The following is an 18,652-nucleotide window of genomic DNA, read 5'->3' as shown; positions in this document are numbered from 1 at the left end:
GAAGCGTACTTAACCCGAAGCATGGGTGTAATTGGTTCCGGAAGTCAGTTCATAAACTGAAGCGTTCGTAAACTGAAGCGAACTTTCCCATTGAAAGTAATGGAAAGTGAATTAATCCGTTCCAGATGGGTCCGCGGCGTTCATAAACTGAAAATTCATAAACCGAGGTGTTCATAAACCGAGGTTCCACTGTACAGACAATGTTCCAACTCTGTAGGCCACTGAGTCAAGTGGTTGGAGTGCTGCACAGACACAAATTGAAAGCAGACAAGTGGCACTAAGCATCTATAGTTGGAAGGTCATAACATGATTTGCTCAGTCACAGCTATTGGATCATCAGCTATTGGATCATCAGAACAAGTCCCCATCCTCCAAGGTTACTGGGTCAGGTTCTAGCCAGTACTCAATGAATAACTTCATACACAAAAGTGCTTTGGATTAGTTCCAGAAACCTCTACTGCAAATTCCCCCCTGAGCCATTTTAAACCCTAATTGTTCCCAGCATTCTCCATACCTGAAAGTTCCACTCAATCTTACTTAGGTTAAATTCTGTGGTGCTTTTTAACAGAGGCATGAATCCATTAGTGGCTAAGTTCAGACCACGAGAAGGATTTCCGTTACTGAACAACTAGTTCTCAAAAGGTCAAAGCCAAACGCATTAACCTAGTCCCATTTACTTTCAGTGGTCTCAATGTGCTATCAATTACTTATGCAGATTGGACAAAAAAACTAAGGAAGGCTTTCTTCAAAAGGATGTGGTTTCAGAATGTTCCAAAATAAACGATTTCAATCTCACAATCTGTCTTTACTCATGTCAACCCTTTCATGTGTGCATTGATTTTGCTTTATTACACACCATATAAAAATGCCATGTGTACTGTAGTTTAGAAATTAAAATGGATTAATTCTTCCTGTAATAAAGTGTAAGACGAAATCACATTTGCAGTCAAATTGGGATTAAAAAAAGAAAACACACAATCCAATGTTATTTTACTGCTGCATTTGTCAAAACCTGTGTCAGAATAGGTCTTCTACACCAAATGTTTGCTTTGCTAAGCAGAGCCAATGATACCAGCCACTACGACTGAGGTAAACCATGATGGGCAACAAATAATTCCTTATATCTAGAATGTTTTACCACTCTAAACACCAAAACCTGTTCTGAAGCAAGCTCTTCTGAAATGATTTCAGAAATCCAAGCTGTAACAAGCAACAAGCTGCATGTTACATGGAAGCAGTCATGACCCACATGCAGGAATTTCCAAGCAAGTTAACTGCTTTACTGGAGAAGATTAGCTTCAAAGATAAACAAAGGAATCACTCAAAATATCTTTGCCACATTCATGGCTGCGCTCTTCATATTCTGTGTGCACTTTCACAAGCTCATCTTTAGCATATGTTATGATTTCAGCAGACCAACTGTCTCCTCACAAAACCCAGCAGCCAGGGAAAATCCATTTATACGATGCATAAATGCATAGGGAGAATATGATTTTTCACTTGATGAAGAAACAACGTTCAATAGGACATGGTGTGGGCCGGGTGGGTGGGGAGAGACAGCACCTTGAAGACAGATTTCATCCAACACAGAATTTAACTTGCTTAACCCCACTGAAACTGACGAGATTAAGCACACCTAGTTCTGCAGTGGCTTTAGGCCTACAGCCACACTCCTATGCACACTTAACTGGAAGGAAGCCTTGCAGAATGCAGCAGTAACAGAAGATTAAGCACTGTAACAAGATTTATTAAAGCCCAGGTTTTCATTCTACTGAAAGACATTCTATTTCATTTGAAATAGTCAATTAAGGCAGTGTGGAGGGGAGCGCAGAGGAGGTTGTTCTCACAAAAAGTGTATATTCCAAAGACATCATTGGATACAAACACTAAGTGTGGAATTCCATGTAGCAATAAGCAGATGGTCCCATTAGAGCCAGCATTTCAGCTTGCCCAACAAAACCACCAGCCCTCTCCTCCTTCTGCACAGTGTTTTGGGAGTTATCCCGATCTGTATCAGCAGAATATGATTTTAAATGGTGGGTCTCATGCACCTTGTATCATACCTGTAGATGTATCCACTGTGAACAGGGAAGAGAAGTCACCCGGTAGCAATTCGTAAGTCACAACTCCATATATTCCAGAATCCTTGTCCATAGCAACGACACTGATTATTTCTGTTCCCGGCTGCGTATGACTGCTGATGCTTGTCGTGTAAGTCGCTGGGTCGAAGACAGGGTGATTGTCGTTAATGTCTTCTATCTCTATGCGGACAAAAGCTTGAGCACTCAGGCCACCCTATTGAATGAATCACAACAAATGCCAAGTCAAATTGTCAGTTATAACAAAGCATGGAAGACATGAATGCAATTAGACCTGTTTCACCTTGCTGGAGCTCAGCCATTCCCCAGATAGCCGAAGGGAAACTGTACTGACTTAAAGGACCTCTGGGTAGCAATGTAATGTAACTGAACAGTATAAAAATTCTACATCTGTTTACTTTAATGTATCTTGTCACTAAAGAAGCCATCATAACCTATTGTTAATTTCAAGTTACTCTGGGTTCTGATCATGCTGTGCTTTCTAGATCATCTGGCTGGGGGCTATTTCAGCTATGTCAAAGGAAGTGTCACGTCTCCTCTCCAGAGCTGTAGAGGAGAAAAGGGTACTGGGTGACTTGGTGATGTCAAAGCACTTGGAGTACTCTGGAAGCACAGAGTCAAAGGAAAGACCAACCCTCTTACTCAGCTTGAAGCTGGAGCTGAGGCTTGTTTTCACGCGGGCAAAATTCAAAGGAAGGAAAAATTGAAAATATACATTTTTAAATTATTTTTCTGCATCCCTTTCAGTTTGAAGGTCACTTTTTTACTTTAGGAACATAGCAAGTACTATGTATAACTTAGATAACCAGTAATTTATCATGTCTGGTAGATTAAAATTTGTTCAGATAATAATTATAAATTTAATTTACTTTTTTCTTTCTTTGATAGAGTCAGAGCTAGTAGCTGCTTTACTGAAAGGATCCTAGCATATATATATATATATATATATATATATATATATATATATATAATTTTTCCAGTTTACTAGAGTAGGCAAATAACAATAAAAGCAAAAAACATCAACATTATAGTAAAAACATTATATATTCTTAAAATATCTAATATATGTCTCCTTCAGTCCTTCACTGTGTCAAGCAGACATAAAACTCTCATCTCCATTAGAAGATCATAGCAAGCACAGCTAGAACCCACATTTATAATGCAGGAACTTGGAGGACACACCAATCAATTTGCCTGCCACATGGGGAATGAACAGAGATTCTCCCACTTGCAGTTCAATATCAATTAATAGTAAGTTTGCAAAGCTAAGCTGCCAGCTACTCATAAAATCAATAAATTATACCATTGCTTATTTGGGAAGGTCCCTTATTGCAATTCAGTAGATACTTCATCTCTGCCATGGACATTGGTGACAGCCAATCATTTTTTGACTCTGCCACGATCTTGCATCATTCCTGCTTCAAAACTCTTCGATATACACCAAGTGTCGTTTCTCCTACAGATGTCAACTTGGAAGTAAGACTGACTATGTTAAACTGCCTTGCAGGAGTGTTTAGGATTGCTGCCTAACTGCTGTAAGGGACTGGAGTTCTACCACCCTCAGATAAACAGTTCTTCTACAACTTGGCATTGGGGTTCTGCTACAACAGCTGAAACTGCTTCGCATTACTCTCAACCATGAACCTCTGCCCTGCTACTCAAGCAGAGGACTTCATACAAAATCTACTGTATAAAGCAACATCACCCAGAAAATTATACTGGGTCTTTTGTTTATTGTTTGCACATCTTGAGTAGTGATTGCTGTGGAGTTGAAGCATCCATCAAGATTATTTCTCAATGAGCCTTTCATTTCTCCCAAGAATAGCTCATATGGTTGTATTGTCTATTTAGGCTGGCACCGAGATTGTCATGCTGCAGTTATACAAGACAGCATCATGAAATGCCTGGGAAGAAATAAAGGGAATTGATGTACAATGAAGGCAATTTGAGTCTGTGCATGCTATTAATATATTCGGTGCTGGGCTTCACAGAAAAGCTAGTTTCACACGTGAAGGAAGAAGGGAAACGATGTCATTTCCTTTCCCCCCCAAAAAGGGACTACTACTGCTAAAAGCCTAATCCTTGGAGTTGTAAACCTCCCCAAGGACATTATCTTTCCCACCAACACTAGTCAGATGCAGTGCTTTACATTGCTGGTCCAAAGTGTTTGGTGTTTGCTTTCCCAGATGATTTTAGGAGTTGGGAATGGGATGAAAAACGATGCCAAAGAAAGAAATGTGTTTTCAGGAGAATGGGTGAATGCGATGAAAAGCGACCTCCTTCCTCCTTCCTTAATACCTCAAGCCTAGGAACCAACAGCCAGCAGAGCCTACACAATTCCACATCCAAATGTTTGTGGACTACCCTCCACTTCTCTCACACAAAGACTCAGCAAACTGTTAATTAAAGAAAATGTAGGAAACACCTTAAAGACACATGGTCACTTCAACCTATCCAATTGCAGCATGTGAATTCCCACCTCCTATTGATTAGTCTACTGCCCTCCCTAGAAACACCTTGCCAGAATCTGGATTGCCAGATTCTCTTTGGCTTTCACACTATCGGTGAAGAGCCAGGGCCTGGCTCTGTTCCTACAAAAAAAAACAAGGTAAGTGTCCATCTGCCCTCAATTGCAAGCTGCTTGGAAATGTGAGTAATCAAAGGTTAGCTATCCTGATAAGGAAAATGTAGCTAGTTGATTATGTGTTTTTATGTTCTTTTAAAAGAAGCTTTCTGTTTTTAAATCTCTCTGCTAAATGCTTAAATAAATGTACTTAAATGGAACTCAGGAGGTGATTAAGTCCTTTTGCAAGGTCTAACAAGGTTTCACAAACTTTAAAAGGAAACCCTGTGAAAAAGTATGTCTCTCTCCATAAGTTTAAACCATAAATATGAATTGTCCACTGCTCCATATTAAGGAATAAGTGGTGAACCTTACTGGCTCCACAGGTCAGATCCTTTTCAAGATCAGTATTGCGGGCCAAATTTGGCAGGTGTGCAGAGCTGCCCACCTGTTGATCGCTTGATGTTATTATGATGTCTCTATGATGTCACATAAATGACATTAGGTTTGTCCCACACACCTGTCTAAATCCCCTGCAGAAGTCCCACAAACTCACTGCTACTGAGGTAAATCCTTACATAATACAGCTGACCTAGGGAACTCCCTGTTGCCAGATGTAGTCACAAAAAGTGGCCTGGTTCACATGTAACCCTGGGCTATGGTTTATAAGCTATGGCTCACTAAACTATATTTTAAGTTGATTGTCGAAACACGGCCAGGGCTTTAAAGTTTATTAACACGACTGCATTGATACAACTGATTTAGGTTACCAGATGTAGTGACAAATATTACCTTCACACCTGACGAACAACAAATGGTTGCTAGAGTGGAATTATCCAAGTGTGAAACTTACCCCATCTACCGCTTTCACCAGGAGATCATATGTGGATGGGTCCTCTTCCCTGTCAATGTCCTGTGAGACACATATGTGGCCGCTGCTCAGGTCAATCAGGAACGCTTTTGATTTTTCATAGTTATGGAATCCATCATATAGAAAATACTCAATATGCCCAAAATTCCCTGAATCTCTGTCTGTAGCCTTGACCTGCAGTAGCACAACGAATAAAAATCCATTAATTATTTAATTATTATTTGATGGATCCCACACATTCATTGCTTTTCAAATAAGATGTACAGTATATTTTTTTCCATCATGACTTAGTCTGCAATCCTATATATATATACTTATTATGGTCTAAGTCTCACTGAACCCAATAGGACTTCTTTCCTGAATAGATATGTATAGGATTACGCTGTTTATTTTCAAAAGTATCATGATGAAATTTTGAACAGTATTGAGACAGAAAAGACTACCATTTACAGGCCTGGGCTGGCTGAATGGAATACAGTCTTGCTTGGCGAGGCCCCGGGCCCCATAGTTCCCCTCAGAAATAAACACACAGACCTGAGTAAGTTGGGTTAATGGGATAAATTAGGCCACACCTTTATTGGTTACAGATGTGAATGGTTTGGCTTCGGCATTTGGGTGAAGAGCAGGACGTCTCTCAAGGGTCAACCACCAATAGGGGGAGCCCTATGATATACATCAATTAAGAGCATCCCCCAGGGTCACCGATGAGGTCGAGGCATGGCCCTAGCCCAGGCTTCGGACAGGAACCACACCCCCAGATCCCTTTAACGGGATACCCTCAATGAGGAGGGGGGCAGGCGGAGGCAACAACCTCCCCTCTGTGATTTAAACGGCAAGCAGCCACGCCCCTGGCTAACCCGATTGGTCAGCCGGGGGGCGTGTGACACGACCCGGAGTCCTAATGACCTCCGCAGCATCCCTCCACCCACTCCTGGGTCACTGTAAGGTCCCGAATGTCCGCCAGCAATGCCGCGCCCCCGGGGAAGGGGAGCGGTCATAGCAGAGCAGTGCATGTTGCTTGGGGTAGGCTAAGGCAATCTAAACAGTCAGTCTCCCTTTCATTCCCCAATACACAAGGAAGTGTGTGGCAGGAAGGAAGAGAGAGATTTCCTTAAGTTGTTGGCATAAAACTGAAGGGTTTACCTTTATAGCTATAAAAGTGCAGCTAGAGGAATGCTGCTTAGTTATTCCACAAGGCACACAATCAGCTGTGTTGCTCTTCCATGCTCTCTCTCCATTCTTATGTGCTGTAATCTTTATCTCTTAAAATCATTAATACCTAAAAGAAGCTTAGGGGCACATGCAGTTACACAGAAGCAGTTAATAACTATGCTGCAGCTTGGGCACATTAACGGCAAATCATTTAATAATTAAGATTATAAATGATAATTTCTATAGCACTTTTTGGCGTACCAACTCAAGGTGGGAAATAATGGATATATGTGTGCCCATTGATTACTCTTAATTCCTCACTGCAGTCTTTGAAATGCAATTAGCTAATCTTCTACTAGATCCCTCTCCATTAGGAAGGGCTGATAGCCACTGTTAGGAAAAGCTCGTGGAGAAAAGCATGCGGTAAAGTCAACCAGCATTAGCACTATACCGCTTCCAAATGCAGACAAGAACTACGTGTTTGATGGAAGAAAGCATGTTATGGAGACGGCTAAGGGAAGACACTTCTTCCCAACACATTCCTGGCATACCAAGTGGAGGTGGGGGGGTTGACACAAGAGGACATTAATTCAGAAATTGGTATATATCCAATGAGATATTTAGCTACATGCAATTGTCAAAATCAAGAGTTTTTGACTGCAGCAATTGCACGCACCAATGTACACATGTCCTTCAGGTTTACACCAATATATACAGGACCCTGAATGTGTGGTAGGTAACCTGCCCCACCAACATACCAGGATTTAGAACTGAAATTACGGTACTAAACAGTAAAGCGGTCAATGAAATACTCCTCAGGAAGCTTTTGCAGCTATGCGTAAAACTTTAGACCTGAGTTACTTTTTCTGACTTTTAAAACCATAGAGATAAAATATTAACTGTTTCTAATATCTCCCCCCCCCAAAAAAAAGAGCCGTTGCAGCTCTTTCAAAAGTGTCCAAAGCTTAACTTAGTACAACTCTCCAGTGGGTCATTCTGAATCTCCTACTCTTAAGGTATGAAATCTCCATCTTCTGAAAGGGGTACAGTACTTCCCTCCTAGAACTGTTGTGAAGATAAATGAAGTAAGAAGTCCCATACATTATATAAAAATATTGTAACAAATATTGTGATACTTCCTGTCCGCAGTATAACAGATGGCAACTCACAGTAAGACTACTGTATGCTTATCAGCTTACTTTCCAATTAACTGCATTTGAAATATTGTCTCTAAAACACACTACAAAAGGCATGCCATTGACGAGGAAATCAATATAGTTATGCAACCCTTTGCATGTTACAAATTAGTGTTTTATTATGCATTTAAAGGAATAAGCAAATCCATACACATACAGTTGCCTTTACAATGGGAAAACTACCTTTTACCGTAGGTATCTTAAGGGTAATGTAGAGTGGTTAATTTGCATATCCAATGGCCATTGTGCATATTCCCCTGGCCTCATGGAGAATGCACACATGTAATTCCTCAGATAGAGAAATCTTCCCTCCTCTGTGATTGCCATGGTAACTGATCTCATGCTGCTGTTAAACTTATTCCTTAGCTTAGCTTAATAAGGGCGTGGAAAAAGCAAGAGTTCATCACGAAGGAAATACTGAGAAGATTACCTCCTTGCACCTTAGGTTAACCAGAACTAGCAAACCCCTGGTTCCAAGTTCAAAATAGCTGAACCAGATTAGAATCCTTCAGTTCATCCATAAGCACCCAGCCCAAATCTTAGCTGCCACCACCCCAACCAAAAGACGGTTCCAACAACATGGAAGAACCGGTTCAGAAGACAACTTCTGAAGTCACCACCTTGCTAGAGACTTCCATGGAGGAGGTAGAAGACCTTCAAGAGAAACAATACCTCCACCCTACCTGACCCTACCTGACTGTCTCGCCAGAGTGGTGAATGCTCAGTTACCTCTCGCTTGGACTACTGCAATGTGCTCTATGTGGGGCTACCTTTGAAGGTGACCCGGAAACTACAACTAATCCAGAATGCAGCAGCTAGACTGGTGACTGGGAGCGGCCGCCGAGACCACATAACACCGGTCTTGAAAGACCTACATTGGCTCCCAGTACGTTTCCAAGCACAATTCAAAGTGTTGGTGCTTACCTTTAAAGCACTAAATGGCCTCAGCCCTGTATACCTGAAGGAGCATCTCCACCCCCCATCGTCCAGAGCCGAGGGCCTTCTGGCAGTTCCCTCACTGTGAGAAGCAAAGCTACAGAGAACCAGGCAGAGAACCCCCATCAGATGTCAGGAACACCCTCCCATCAGATGTCAAAGAGATAAACAACTACCTGACATTTAGAAAACATCTGAAGGCAGCCCTGTTTAGGGAAGTTTTTAATGTGTGATATTTTAATGTATTTTAATCTTTGTTGGAAGCCGCCCAGAGTGGCTGGGGAAACCCAGCCTGATGGGCGGGGTACAAATATTTTATTATTATTATTATCATCATCATCCTCTGTGTGCCTGAAGAGGTTTCCTGGACCTTATCTTCTGCTTCAAATGACCTTCTTAAAGATCATTTGCAGCTTGGGAGAGCACTGTCTGCTGCCATATAGTTAGTGCATTTCCTAGGCTGGCTATGCAGCTCCTTCAATTCTGAGCAGTTTTCTTCTTTGGCTCCAGGCCAGCACTGAAGCAACGCTCCAAGCTCCCTACTTGACAGCTGGTCTTACATCTGACTATCTTGCATCCAGCCACACGGTGAGCTGTCAGCAGACCTCACCACACGCTTATTACCTTGAACTCTTGCAGGTTTTGCTATTACACCATTGGGGGCTTCAGCCTGGAGCAAGAGAGGAAGTATTAAAAGTGGCATGAGTCTTGTTGAATACAACCAGAAAGTTCATGGCTGTTAGAGGATAACTAATTCACGTTAAGTGATCTTGAGTTTGGTCTCAATAATAAATTACTGTACTGTGGTCAACACAAGAGGAAATGAAGGGCAGGGCAGGCTTGCAGGTGTATGGGCAATAGAGCAGAAAAGTCAACTGTGCTTTGATATGTGGGAGGAAGATGAATTCTGTCACATACCTTTCATCTAAACGGTTTGGATGAGGATGGGAGTATTGTATTGCAGGAAAATAATGGGGTTAAACTCAAGGTTTCTCTTTCAGCTGGAGGGGCATGGGGAGGGAGGAAGGAAGAGAATGAGAATGAAATATATAAAGTATAGGCACTGAAGTTACATTTCCAAGTTAGGTTTGCCACACTAGTGTTTCGACCCTTAAAATAACGGAACCAAGAAGTTGCCTTCTGGAAAAATAACTTTATTCTGCTAAATTTTAGTAGTTTGTCCCACATTTTGCATAATATATTTGGACAGACAATAGCTCATTGGAAGGATAGAATTATATTCTGTATGCTTATACAGCACAAGCCTATATATACCCAGATTCAATGCTTCAAATAGCTACATAAATATATTATAATTTTGCCTGTTTTCAATTATGCATGAAGCCTTTGAACTATAATATTTTACAGTAATGATTCCAGAGTCACTGCTTTATTGTCTTACGCAACAGGGTGAGTGCAGACATAATCCTCTTAACCATTCTTAAGAGATTGGAAGCAGGTCATGGTCTCACATGCTTTATATATGGGCTGCATTGCATAGAAGGCCACATCCTGGCTGTATGGCTAGACAGGCTGTTTTGTGCTCCTTTGCCTACATTCAGATACAAAACTGAATCATGGATATGTGTTAAAACAGCAAGACTAGAGCTCACACAATTCACCCTTCCCTTTTCGCACGTGAGGAGTGGAAACTGAACACTACTGAGTGAAGGTTGCTTCTGATTAGAGAAAACTGATGTAGAAACCATTGGTAGTTAACAAACAAGAATCTCACATGTGGTACAAACTAGTTTTCCCCCATAAAAAAAATTTAAAGAGCAGTAAGTCAAATAAAAAGTACCCACAGGATATTTAACACAAACTCTACTGTCAATACACATCTAAAGGCATGGATAAACAACCAAGTCTTCAGTTGGCATTTAAATGATTTGACCATCTGGAAGTTTCCTGGGAGGGCATTTCACAAGTGGGGTGGCACCACAGAAAGTGGTTTTTTTTCTCTCTCAAGTAGACACACACACACACACCATGCAAGCAGAACGCAAGACCGGGGAGACTGGTATTGGGAGAGATGCGCTAACAGATACTTGGGTCCGAAACTTTTTAGGGCTAAGAGCAATACCTTTAAGTGGGTCCAGTACTAGTGTAAGAGCACAACATCTGTATTGTGGTGAAGCAGTCATCTGCATTGTTCTTCGAAATATGGCTAAGTATCAGAAAATGTAAGTGCTGACACTTTTCCAATATGATGACCACTTGCTTTAGTTTAGAAGTGCTACAGACTTACAAACCACTGCAGGACAAACGTGTAAAAGCAACATATGGCTCCCATTAATCACATTTTCCTCCTTGGCATTCCTTTAAAAAAAAAGTCAGAACTGGTTTTTGTTTTTTACAAACACCAGTGTGGCTGCTGAAGTTAATTAGGACAATTAGAATGTTTTGCTTAAAAGAACTGAAGCCATTATTGCAGTTAGAGAGTGATACACAATACACTATAGCTAATCATGTGTAAATTATAAGCAGTGCATTCTGAAATGTGTCTGCCTAGTATTGAATACCAAGTAGGATGTGACTCCTGCTACGCTGACAGAAGCTGCTGGAACATATTATCCATTGATTTATTCAGTGTAAATCCTGAAGGAACACACAACCCATGTGCAAACATCAGGAAGATCAATATTTAAGCAGATGCTGAGAGTCTAGTTCAATCGGTCTATGACGGTCTCGTACCATCACTGGAAGGCCTTGACAATGACATGATCACCTATAGCCAGTTGGAATAGATAAACAGGGTGAAAGCACCTAACAAACACAAAGGAATTTACAGATCCTGTGATCCAAAACAGATTATACAATATACAGTCATACCTCGGTTTAAGTACGCTTCGGTTTGAGTACTTTCAGTTTAAGTACTCCGCGGACCCTTCTGGAACAGATTAATCCACTTTCCATTACTTTCAATGGGAAAGTTCGCTTCAGGTTAAGTACGCTTCAGGTTAAGTACAGACTTCCGGAACCAATTGTGTACTTAAACCGAGGTACCACTGTAGTATACTTTTAGTACTGTACTTTTCTAGCTGCAAAAACACATGCAAAAGTCTGCATATACGTGTTAGTACGAAGTGGGGAGGGAAATATAATACAGGCAACTTCCCATTTACGTGGGGGTTGCTTTCCAAAGCACCGCACGCATCAGTGAAATCCCATATATTTGAAACACCATCGGTAAAGCGTGCAAACCCCACAATGGTACCCTCAAAACCTCCTTGCTCAAACTCTAACTCTCTACCTTAAAGACCAATGCATTTTTACAGCATAAGCCGCTTCATCAGATGCTTGAAGTGTAACTCTGAATTGAGGAGAAGGGAATGTAGTTCCTGTAATATGTGATACTCAAGTTTGATGGAATTTATATGCCTCCTGTCTTTACTAATTACTAATATTTACAGGCTTGGTCACATGTCATGTCAAGCCAAACCATGACTTAGTGCAAATGCATGAGCATGCAGGCTCCTCACGAGGAGATTGTGGCTGCTTTGCGCCTCCCCAGCTTTCTGCAGCTGCACACTAAATTAACACAATTTGGCTTGTTGGAGTAACTGGACATGATAAGGGGCTAATTTCCTTCATGAGCATAAATTAGCTCACCCCATGGATGAGCAAATCGCAGGTGCAAGGTCAGCTAAGACAGCTGCTATGGTAATGGCCCAGTGCCCTGGCTATATATGTGATTAATGCATGTCAGATTAGCAGTGTCAGTCTGTGAATCTGCAGTTAGTCTGTCTGTGTTACTTGTCTGGTGTTATGTCCTGAGTTGCTGAACTTATGTAGAGCAAGAGATACTCTGTACTTGAATATATCTCTATCTGCCAAAATCTACAATATATCTATCTATCTACATCTAGAACTGTTTTACTGAGCCTTATCTTCCGCAGGTGACTGGTACTGGGAGCAACTTCCACTGCATATCTCACATGACTTAGTGTGTCATCCAAGCCTGGTCTCATGCGTTAGCTCTCTCCAGATGGAAGATGGAGCCAATGTCTTGATGTCCTTTGGTTTACAGCTTGTGTTTTGTGCAGGAGAGCTAAACCACAAGCTTGGGTTTGGATGACACACTTTAGCTCAACACAGCATCTGAACCAAAAGGAAGAGCCTGCACACTCATATGAAGCCATGGTTTTGCTCAGCATGACATGCAGGCTAGACCAAGTGCTTCTCAAATGTGATTCTGTAACTATCTGCTGAAATATCCACATTTGTTTATTAGCAATTGATGCCAAATTGCAGAGAAAGATTTAAAGAAAAATACAGAATAATTTAGCAGTTCTAAAAAGATTTGAGGCGGATAGCTACTTTGGTGAGCCTTAAGAGATATGGCCTTTTGCGTGTACTGATACCGGCATTTTTGTATAGGAAAACAGCAATAATTTATAAAAACAACAAGTAATGCTTTATTAGTCTCCTGCCACTATCACTCTTTTGTAGTAAGATTTCCTATTTGAAAGTGAAAAAGAGAACCACATTTGTACCTGCAATAGAAGCAGATGAGTTGTAAAAAATACAGAGTCTGTAAATCACAGCCATAATTACACTAAGAAATCAAGTGTGTCATAAAGCACAGGCTGTTTGGGTTAATCTTTTTTGCCAGGGTGTATGGAAAATTTAAAACATGGCCAACCTCACAGCTTGTCTCATTTATGCAAACTGCTTTTTAAAAAGCTCTCCCATTTTCTCAACATAAATAATAATGCAGTTGGCAACAGATGATATTTCTTCCAAGACATATTGTAATCATATAGATTCATTTTCCTTGCCCCTTCCCCCCCTCCCCATGACAAACTTTACCTACATTTGCCCTGACCAAGCATCACGCACATTCTGTCAAAGAATGTGGAGCTGTCAGCCTCCTTTTCAGGATGGGACTGTTCTTCATAATCAAGCAGGGAATGAAGAAAGCTCTGGATGTGTCACAAAGCCATCCTTCACTTCTGCTTCTAAACCGAAGTTTATCTCTGTGAAGCTTCCTGTAGCACGCAAGCGGCAGATCCCAGATTCTCACGCTTCCACTAGAAGCAGAAGTCTTCAGAAGAGCATGCTTTCAATAAAACGAATGAGTGTGGTGCTTCTTTAGCAGAAATGAAAAATTGTTTATTCAAGGGAATTCAGATTAACTGAAGCTGAATGTGACTTGCTGGCTCAAGCTGTCAAAACCCAATTCTCTAAAAAAAAAAAAAAGTCCAAGAAGAGAAAACACACAACTGCGAAACCTGAAAAGAATGCAACTATGGAAAAAGGTCAATGTTCACCTCCTTTACTGACAACCAGCAGAATAAAAGACATTTGCTGTAAATTACCTGTGGCTGTAGACACAGGATACAGGTAAAGGTAAAGGGACCCCGGACCGTTAGGTCCAGTTGCGGACGACTCTGGGGTTGCGGCGCTCATCTCGCATTATTGGCCGAGGGAGCCGGCGTACAGCTTCCGGGTCATGTAGCCAGCATGACTAAGCCGCTTCTGGAAAACCAGAGCACCACACAGAAACGCCGTTTACCTTCCCGCCGGAGCGGTACCTATTTATCTACTTGCACTTTGACATGCTTTCGAACTGCCAGGTTGGCAGGAGCAGGAACCGAACAATGGGAGCTCACTCCGTCATGGGGATTTGAACCGCCGACCTTCTGATCGGCAAGCCCTAGGCTCTGTGGCTTAACCCACAGTGCCATCCACGTCCCGGTAGACACAAGATAGCCATGGTCAAAGACTTGGGGGTGGAATAGGATCTTGTTATACCTATTTTTCTCATCAAGCCATAACTATGAGGACTGCCTCTTTCCATATAAACCTCCCAGACCCTGAGATCATCTTCTGAGGCCCTTCTTTGAATACCTTCTCTTCCAGGGTTCCGGAGGGCGGCAACACGAGAACGAGCCTTCTCTACAGTGTCTCCCCGCCTGTGGAATGCTTTCCCTAGGGAAGTTTGCCTGGCGCCTTCATTACACACCTTTAGGCACCAGGCAAAAATGCTACGTTTTCACCAGGCCTTTGGTTGATTTGATTTACATCCTATGCGCTTTTAAAATGTGCTTGGGGGGGGGTGTTTTTATTTTGATCATGTATTTTGTGGTTTTATATTTTGACTTTATTCTGTGAGCTGCCCTGAGACCTCCGGGTATAGGGTGGTATATAAATTCAACAACAACAACAACAATAATAATAACAATATCAATCACAGAGGCTGAAGACACATGGAACACTCTTTGCAAAGCAGGAATTCAGCTATTAAACTTCAAACAAGACGTTCTGTACTGCCTTTCCGATTGTGGAAAGTAATCCCAAATTACAACTAGAGCTGCGCTAAAATGTTGCAGAGTATCCCTTCGCCCCAAGAACTCCTGCTGTTCAGGGTTCCAACCAGACTGGAACAGGAGTGAAGGCCTTTTTTTGTGAGTCCAGAGGGAAAAGCAAAATGAACTTTTGTGTTCTAAAGATAGTTCTCAAGGTTCTGTAAGATTTGATATTCTGAGTTTTGGGAAAGGAAAATTCCAAAGCTCCTCTCTGCTTATTTTGCCCCTTGAGATGAACTGCTCATACATCCCTTATATTGTTAAACAGATTAGGGTATGGCAGGAGGCTTTTCTGGCCTGGAAGCACCTTATTGCAATTCTTTTGCCGGGAGCTGTACATGCAGCGTATAATGGAACATGTAAGGAATCACGTTCACTTAGTTGCAATCCTATGTATACAATCACCTGGGAATAAGCCCCAAAGAATTTAACAGAGCTCACTTCTGAGTAGACATACATAGGAGTGCACTGTTAGTTTATTTAGTTGCACAGATTGCCAGACTTGACTTATTCATTCCTTGCATGTCTTAGGGCTGCTTTACTATTACCGGTTTAGCAGCAGGCAATAAATTAGAAATCATAACTCAATACACTTTAGGTATGTTTGGGTAATTAAAGGCATCATTTTGGTTTCCAATATTAGTTCATATCTGATTATCTTATGAATACTAAGACAAGACCATGCTTTATGCCTATATGCTGCTAAGCTATACATTCAGCAAGCATGTGAATTGTTCTTATAAAATTTATTTGTTTCCCCCCATCTCTAATATCAGCAATATAGCTTTTTCCACATTTTTTCTGCAGATAGGGAGCCCCCAGAATATTCAGAATCCATTACAATATTTTTGAGTTCTGTTTGACTACCTAAGGTTGCTATTAGTATATAAAAGTGGAGGTGAAATTAACATTGGAGTATATTCTCTTTGAGAAGAGCTCAAAGTTGCAATCATTCAATCCCTTCAAGAAGGGCTTCCCTCCCCATGTTCTATTTTTCTTCTACATTATTATTATTTATTGTGTTTTATGCTGCCCTTTATCCCGTAGGAGACCAGGGTGGTTAACAAGAAGAATAAAAATACATTCATTCAATAATTAAAATCAACATCAACAATATAATACAACACAGCAGAAAGCAATACTTGGGACACTGAGCTCTATTACAAGTATATCCCAAAGGCCAAAGAAATAAAAATAAAATAAACTTGTATGTTTTAAGTTGTCACCTGAATGAGAGCATTGTGTCTGATCTCCACAGGGCAGTAATTCCACATCTGGGGCACCACCACCAGGAAGGCTCTGCCAAATGTTACTATTATGTGGGTCAAATCTGTCAAAGGAACCACAAGCACGCCTCCCTCACTCATCTCAGAGCACAGACCAGTACATACTGGCAGAGTATTTACCACCAACTGGAGTTACCTCCCTGCTGGATCTCACAAGTCAAGATGTGCAAGGGTCAAGAGGACAAACACAGGACCTGCCACACAAGGTCCTGCCAAACAGGACCACACAGATGTGAAAGACTCCGCACTCAAAGAAGGAGAGAGGCAGAAAACAGGGCAATAGGAGAGAGAGAGAGAGAGAGAGAGAGAGAGAGAGAGAGAGAGAGAGAGAGAGAGAGAGAGAGAGAGGCCGACCAGTAAAGATAATAGATGTGATGAAATATTGATTTACTGTTTACAAAAGTCAAACCATTTTAAATCTTCATATATATCATTACAAATCACCATTTATGATACACCAAATCTTCAAAAGCACTTCGTATCCATTAGCTTGTCAGGCTCTCAAAAACCTTGAAATATAAGGCAGCTTTACTCCATATAAAAGCTGAGGCTTGCAACTGTTGGTGGTGAAGTGAGATTAGAACACAGAATGCCAGCAAATTTACAGCACTGTGCACTTACAATATAGCTGTGAGTTGTTGCTTTTTAGTACCTCTTGTGTTAACATAAGTGAACAGAGTTTGGCCATTTGTATACTTTTGCTTACTTTATAAATAAGAGGCTGCACAACTGTTCCGCATTCTTAAAGTGCCATTATTTGTCATGGTGGGAAAGGGATATCTGTTGCATTTGTCTTGAGTTCGACGTTGCGTTATTTGAGCTCTGTCCCTTTCCATTAACACTGTGTACACAATATACCCTGTATACCCTCTGCCTCCAGCACACTCCCACAGCTGGTTTGTGAACTTGTGTGTGCACAGCATTAGCCAGATGCCACCTGTATCCTGAAGCTTCTGAAACACTGCGTTTCGATGGGTTTTTCCACCAACTGGCCTTGATCTGATTGCAAAACATACACCATATGAAGACATCCAACCTCACTCTCTGCCCACTGGTGTAGGCAGACAGCAGGCAACTTGGAAACATATCCAGCTATATTGATGTGCACAGCAACGTGCAAATGCAATCTGAAATTCAGCAAAACAGCCCTGCTGCCTTTTAAGCTAGTAATGTGAGCACAGCCTGAGACCACAACCAAAAAAGCACTTTGGGGGGGTTATTACTATTATTATTAAGCGGTGTATAAATATATAATTTTCGTTAAATAATAAATGAACCCTTAGTGCCTTTAGGCATCACATACAAGAAAGTCAATAAGCAAGCTTATGGCAAGGAAGTCCATAGAACTAAATGCTTCATTCATCAATAGAAAAACACATGTACTGGCTCAAATGCAGGCATCTACTGAAGAAAGCAGCTTATTAACCACTGCACCTTGGCAGCTGCTCAGATAAATAGCACTGCCAAGCATCAAAGGACCGGTGCCAAATAGTAGATTACAGTAATTATGCAATGGCTCAAACTACTAGGCTCAAAAAGCTTTATCAGCAAAGTATAAAGAGTTTACTATCAGTACGTATTTATTCAATATTTCTGCCCTTCCTACTCTTCCCTGAAGGAGGGGAGAAGAAAACTTCTCCATGGTCTAAAACAGGCATCCCCAAATTCGGCCCTCCAGATGTTTTGGGACTACAATTCCCATCATCCCTGACCACTGGTCCTGTTAGCTAGGGATGATGGGAGTTGTAGTCCCAAAACATCTGGAGGGCTGAGTTTGGGGGTGCCTGGTCTAAAAGGTGATTAAATATCTGAATTAGTAAGTTTTGTGTGACTTTAAACCTTTTTTGGGGGGGGGAAGCATAGTGTCTAAAGATTTTAAAAAAAACATTAAAAGAATGCAATGACACAAAAAAGTTTCCTTCAGCCACTGTTAATAATTGAAATTCTACTAACAAAAATGTATATATGACACTACAAAAAGAAAATAGACACTAAAACCAAGAAACCTTTTATTTTGGCATGCATTTTCACTTTCCTGAATTGATGCAAGTTTCATCCCCTTAACAACCTAATCACTAACTTTTGCCCGTTAACATTTGCAAAATCTGTATTGCAGGCAATTCTCGAAGGTATATCCCGTTAGGAAATTTCAAGCGCAAGCTTCGAGAAATGACTGCAGCTCAGCCTGACAGCAGAACTCAATTTCAATCTAACCTCACAGCGACCTGCTTCAAGCCC

General features: G+C 41.2%; 1 protein-coding gene across 1 annotated transcript in view; it reads right to left on the bottom strand.

The window, feature by feature from the left end:
- Window positions 1-18,652, bottom strand: part of DCHS2 (dachsous cadherin-related 2) — a 121,282-nt gene that overhangs the window by 63,319 nt on the left and 39,311 nt on the right. Inside the window, exons 2-3 of the mRNA XM_060278664.2 lie at window positions 5,516-5,707; window positions 2,064-2,295 (exon numbers count right to left, since the gene is read on the bottom strand). Coding sequence (XP_060134647.2) covers window positions 2,064-2,295; window positions 5,516-5,707 — 424 coding nt within the window. The remainder of the gene's footprint in view (window positions 1-2,063; window positions 2,296-5,515; window positions 5,708-18,652) is intronic.

This window comes from Zootoca vivipara, chromosome Z1 (assembly GCF_965207765.1).
Source record: "Zootoca vivipara chromosome Z1, rZooViv2.hap1.1, whole genome shotgun sequence".
Taxonomy (NCBI): Eukaryota; Metazoa; Chordata; class Lepidosauria; order Squamata; family Lacertidae; genus Zootoca; species Zootoca vivipara.
This window is presented reverse-complemented; position numbering and strand designations above follow the sequence as displayed.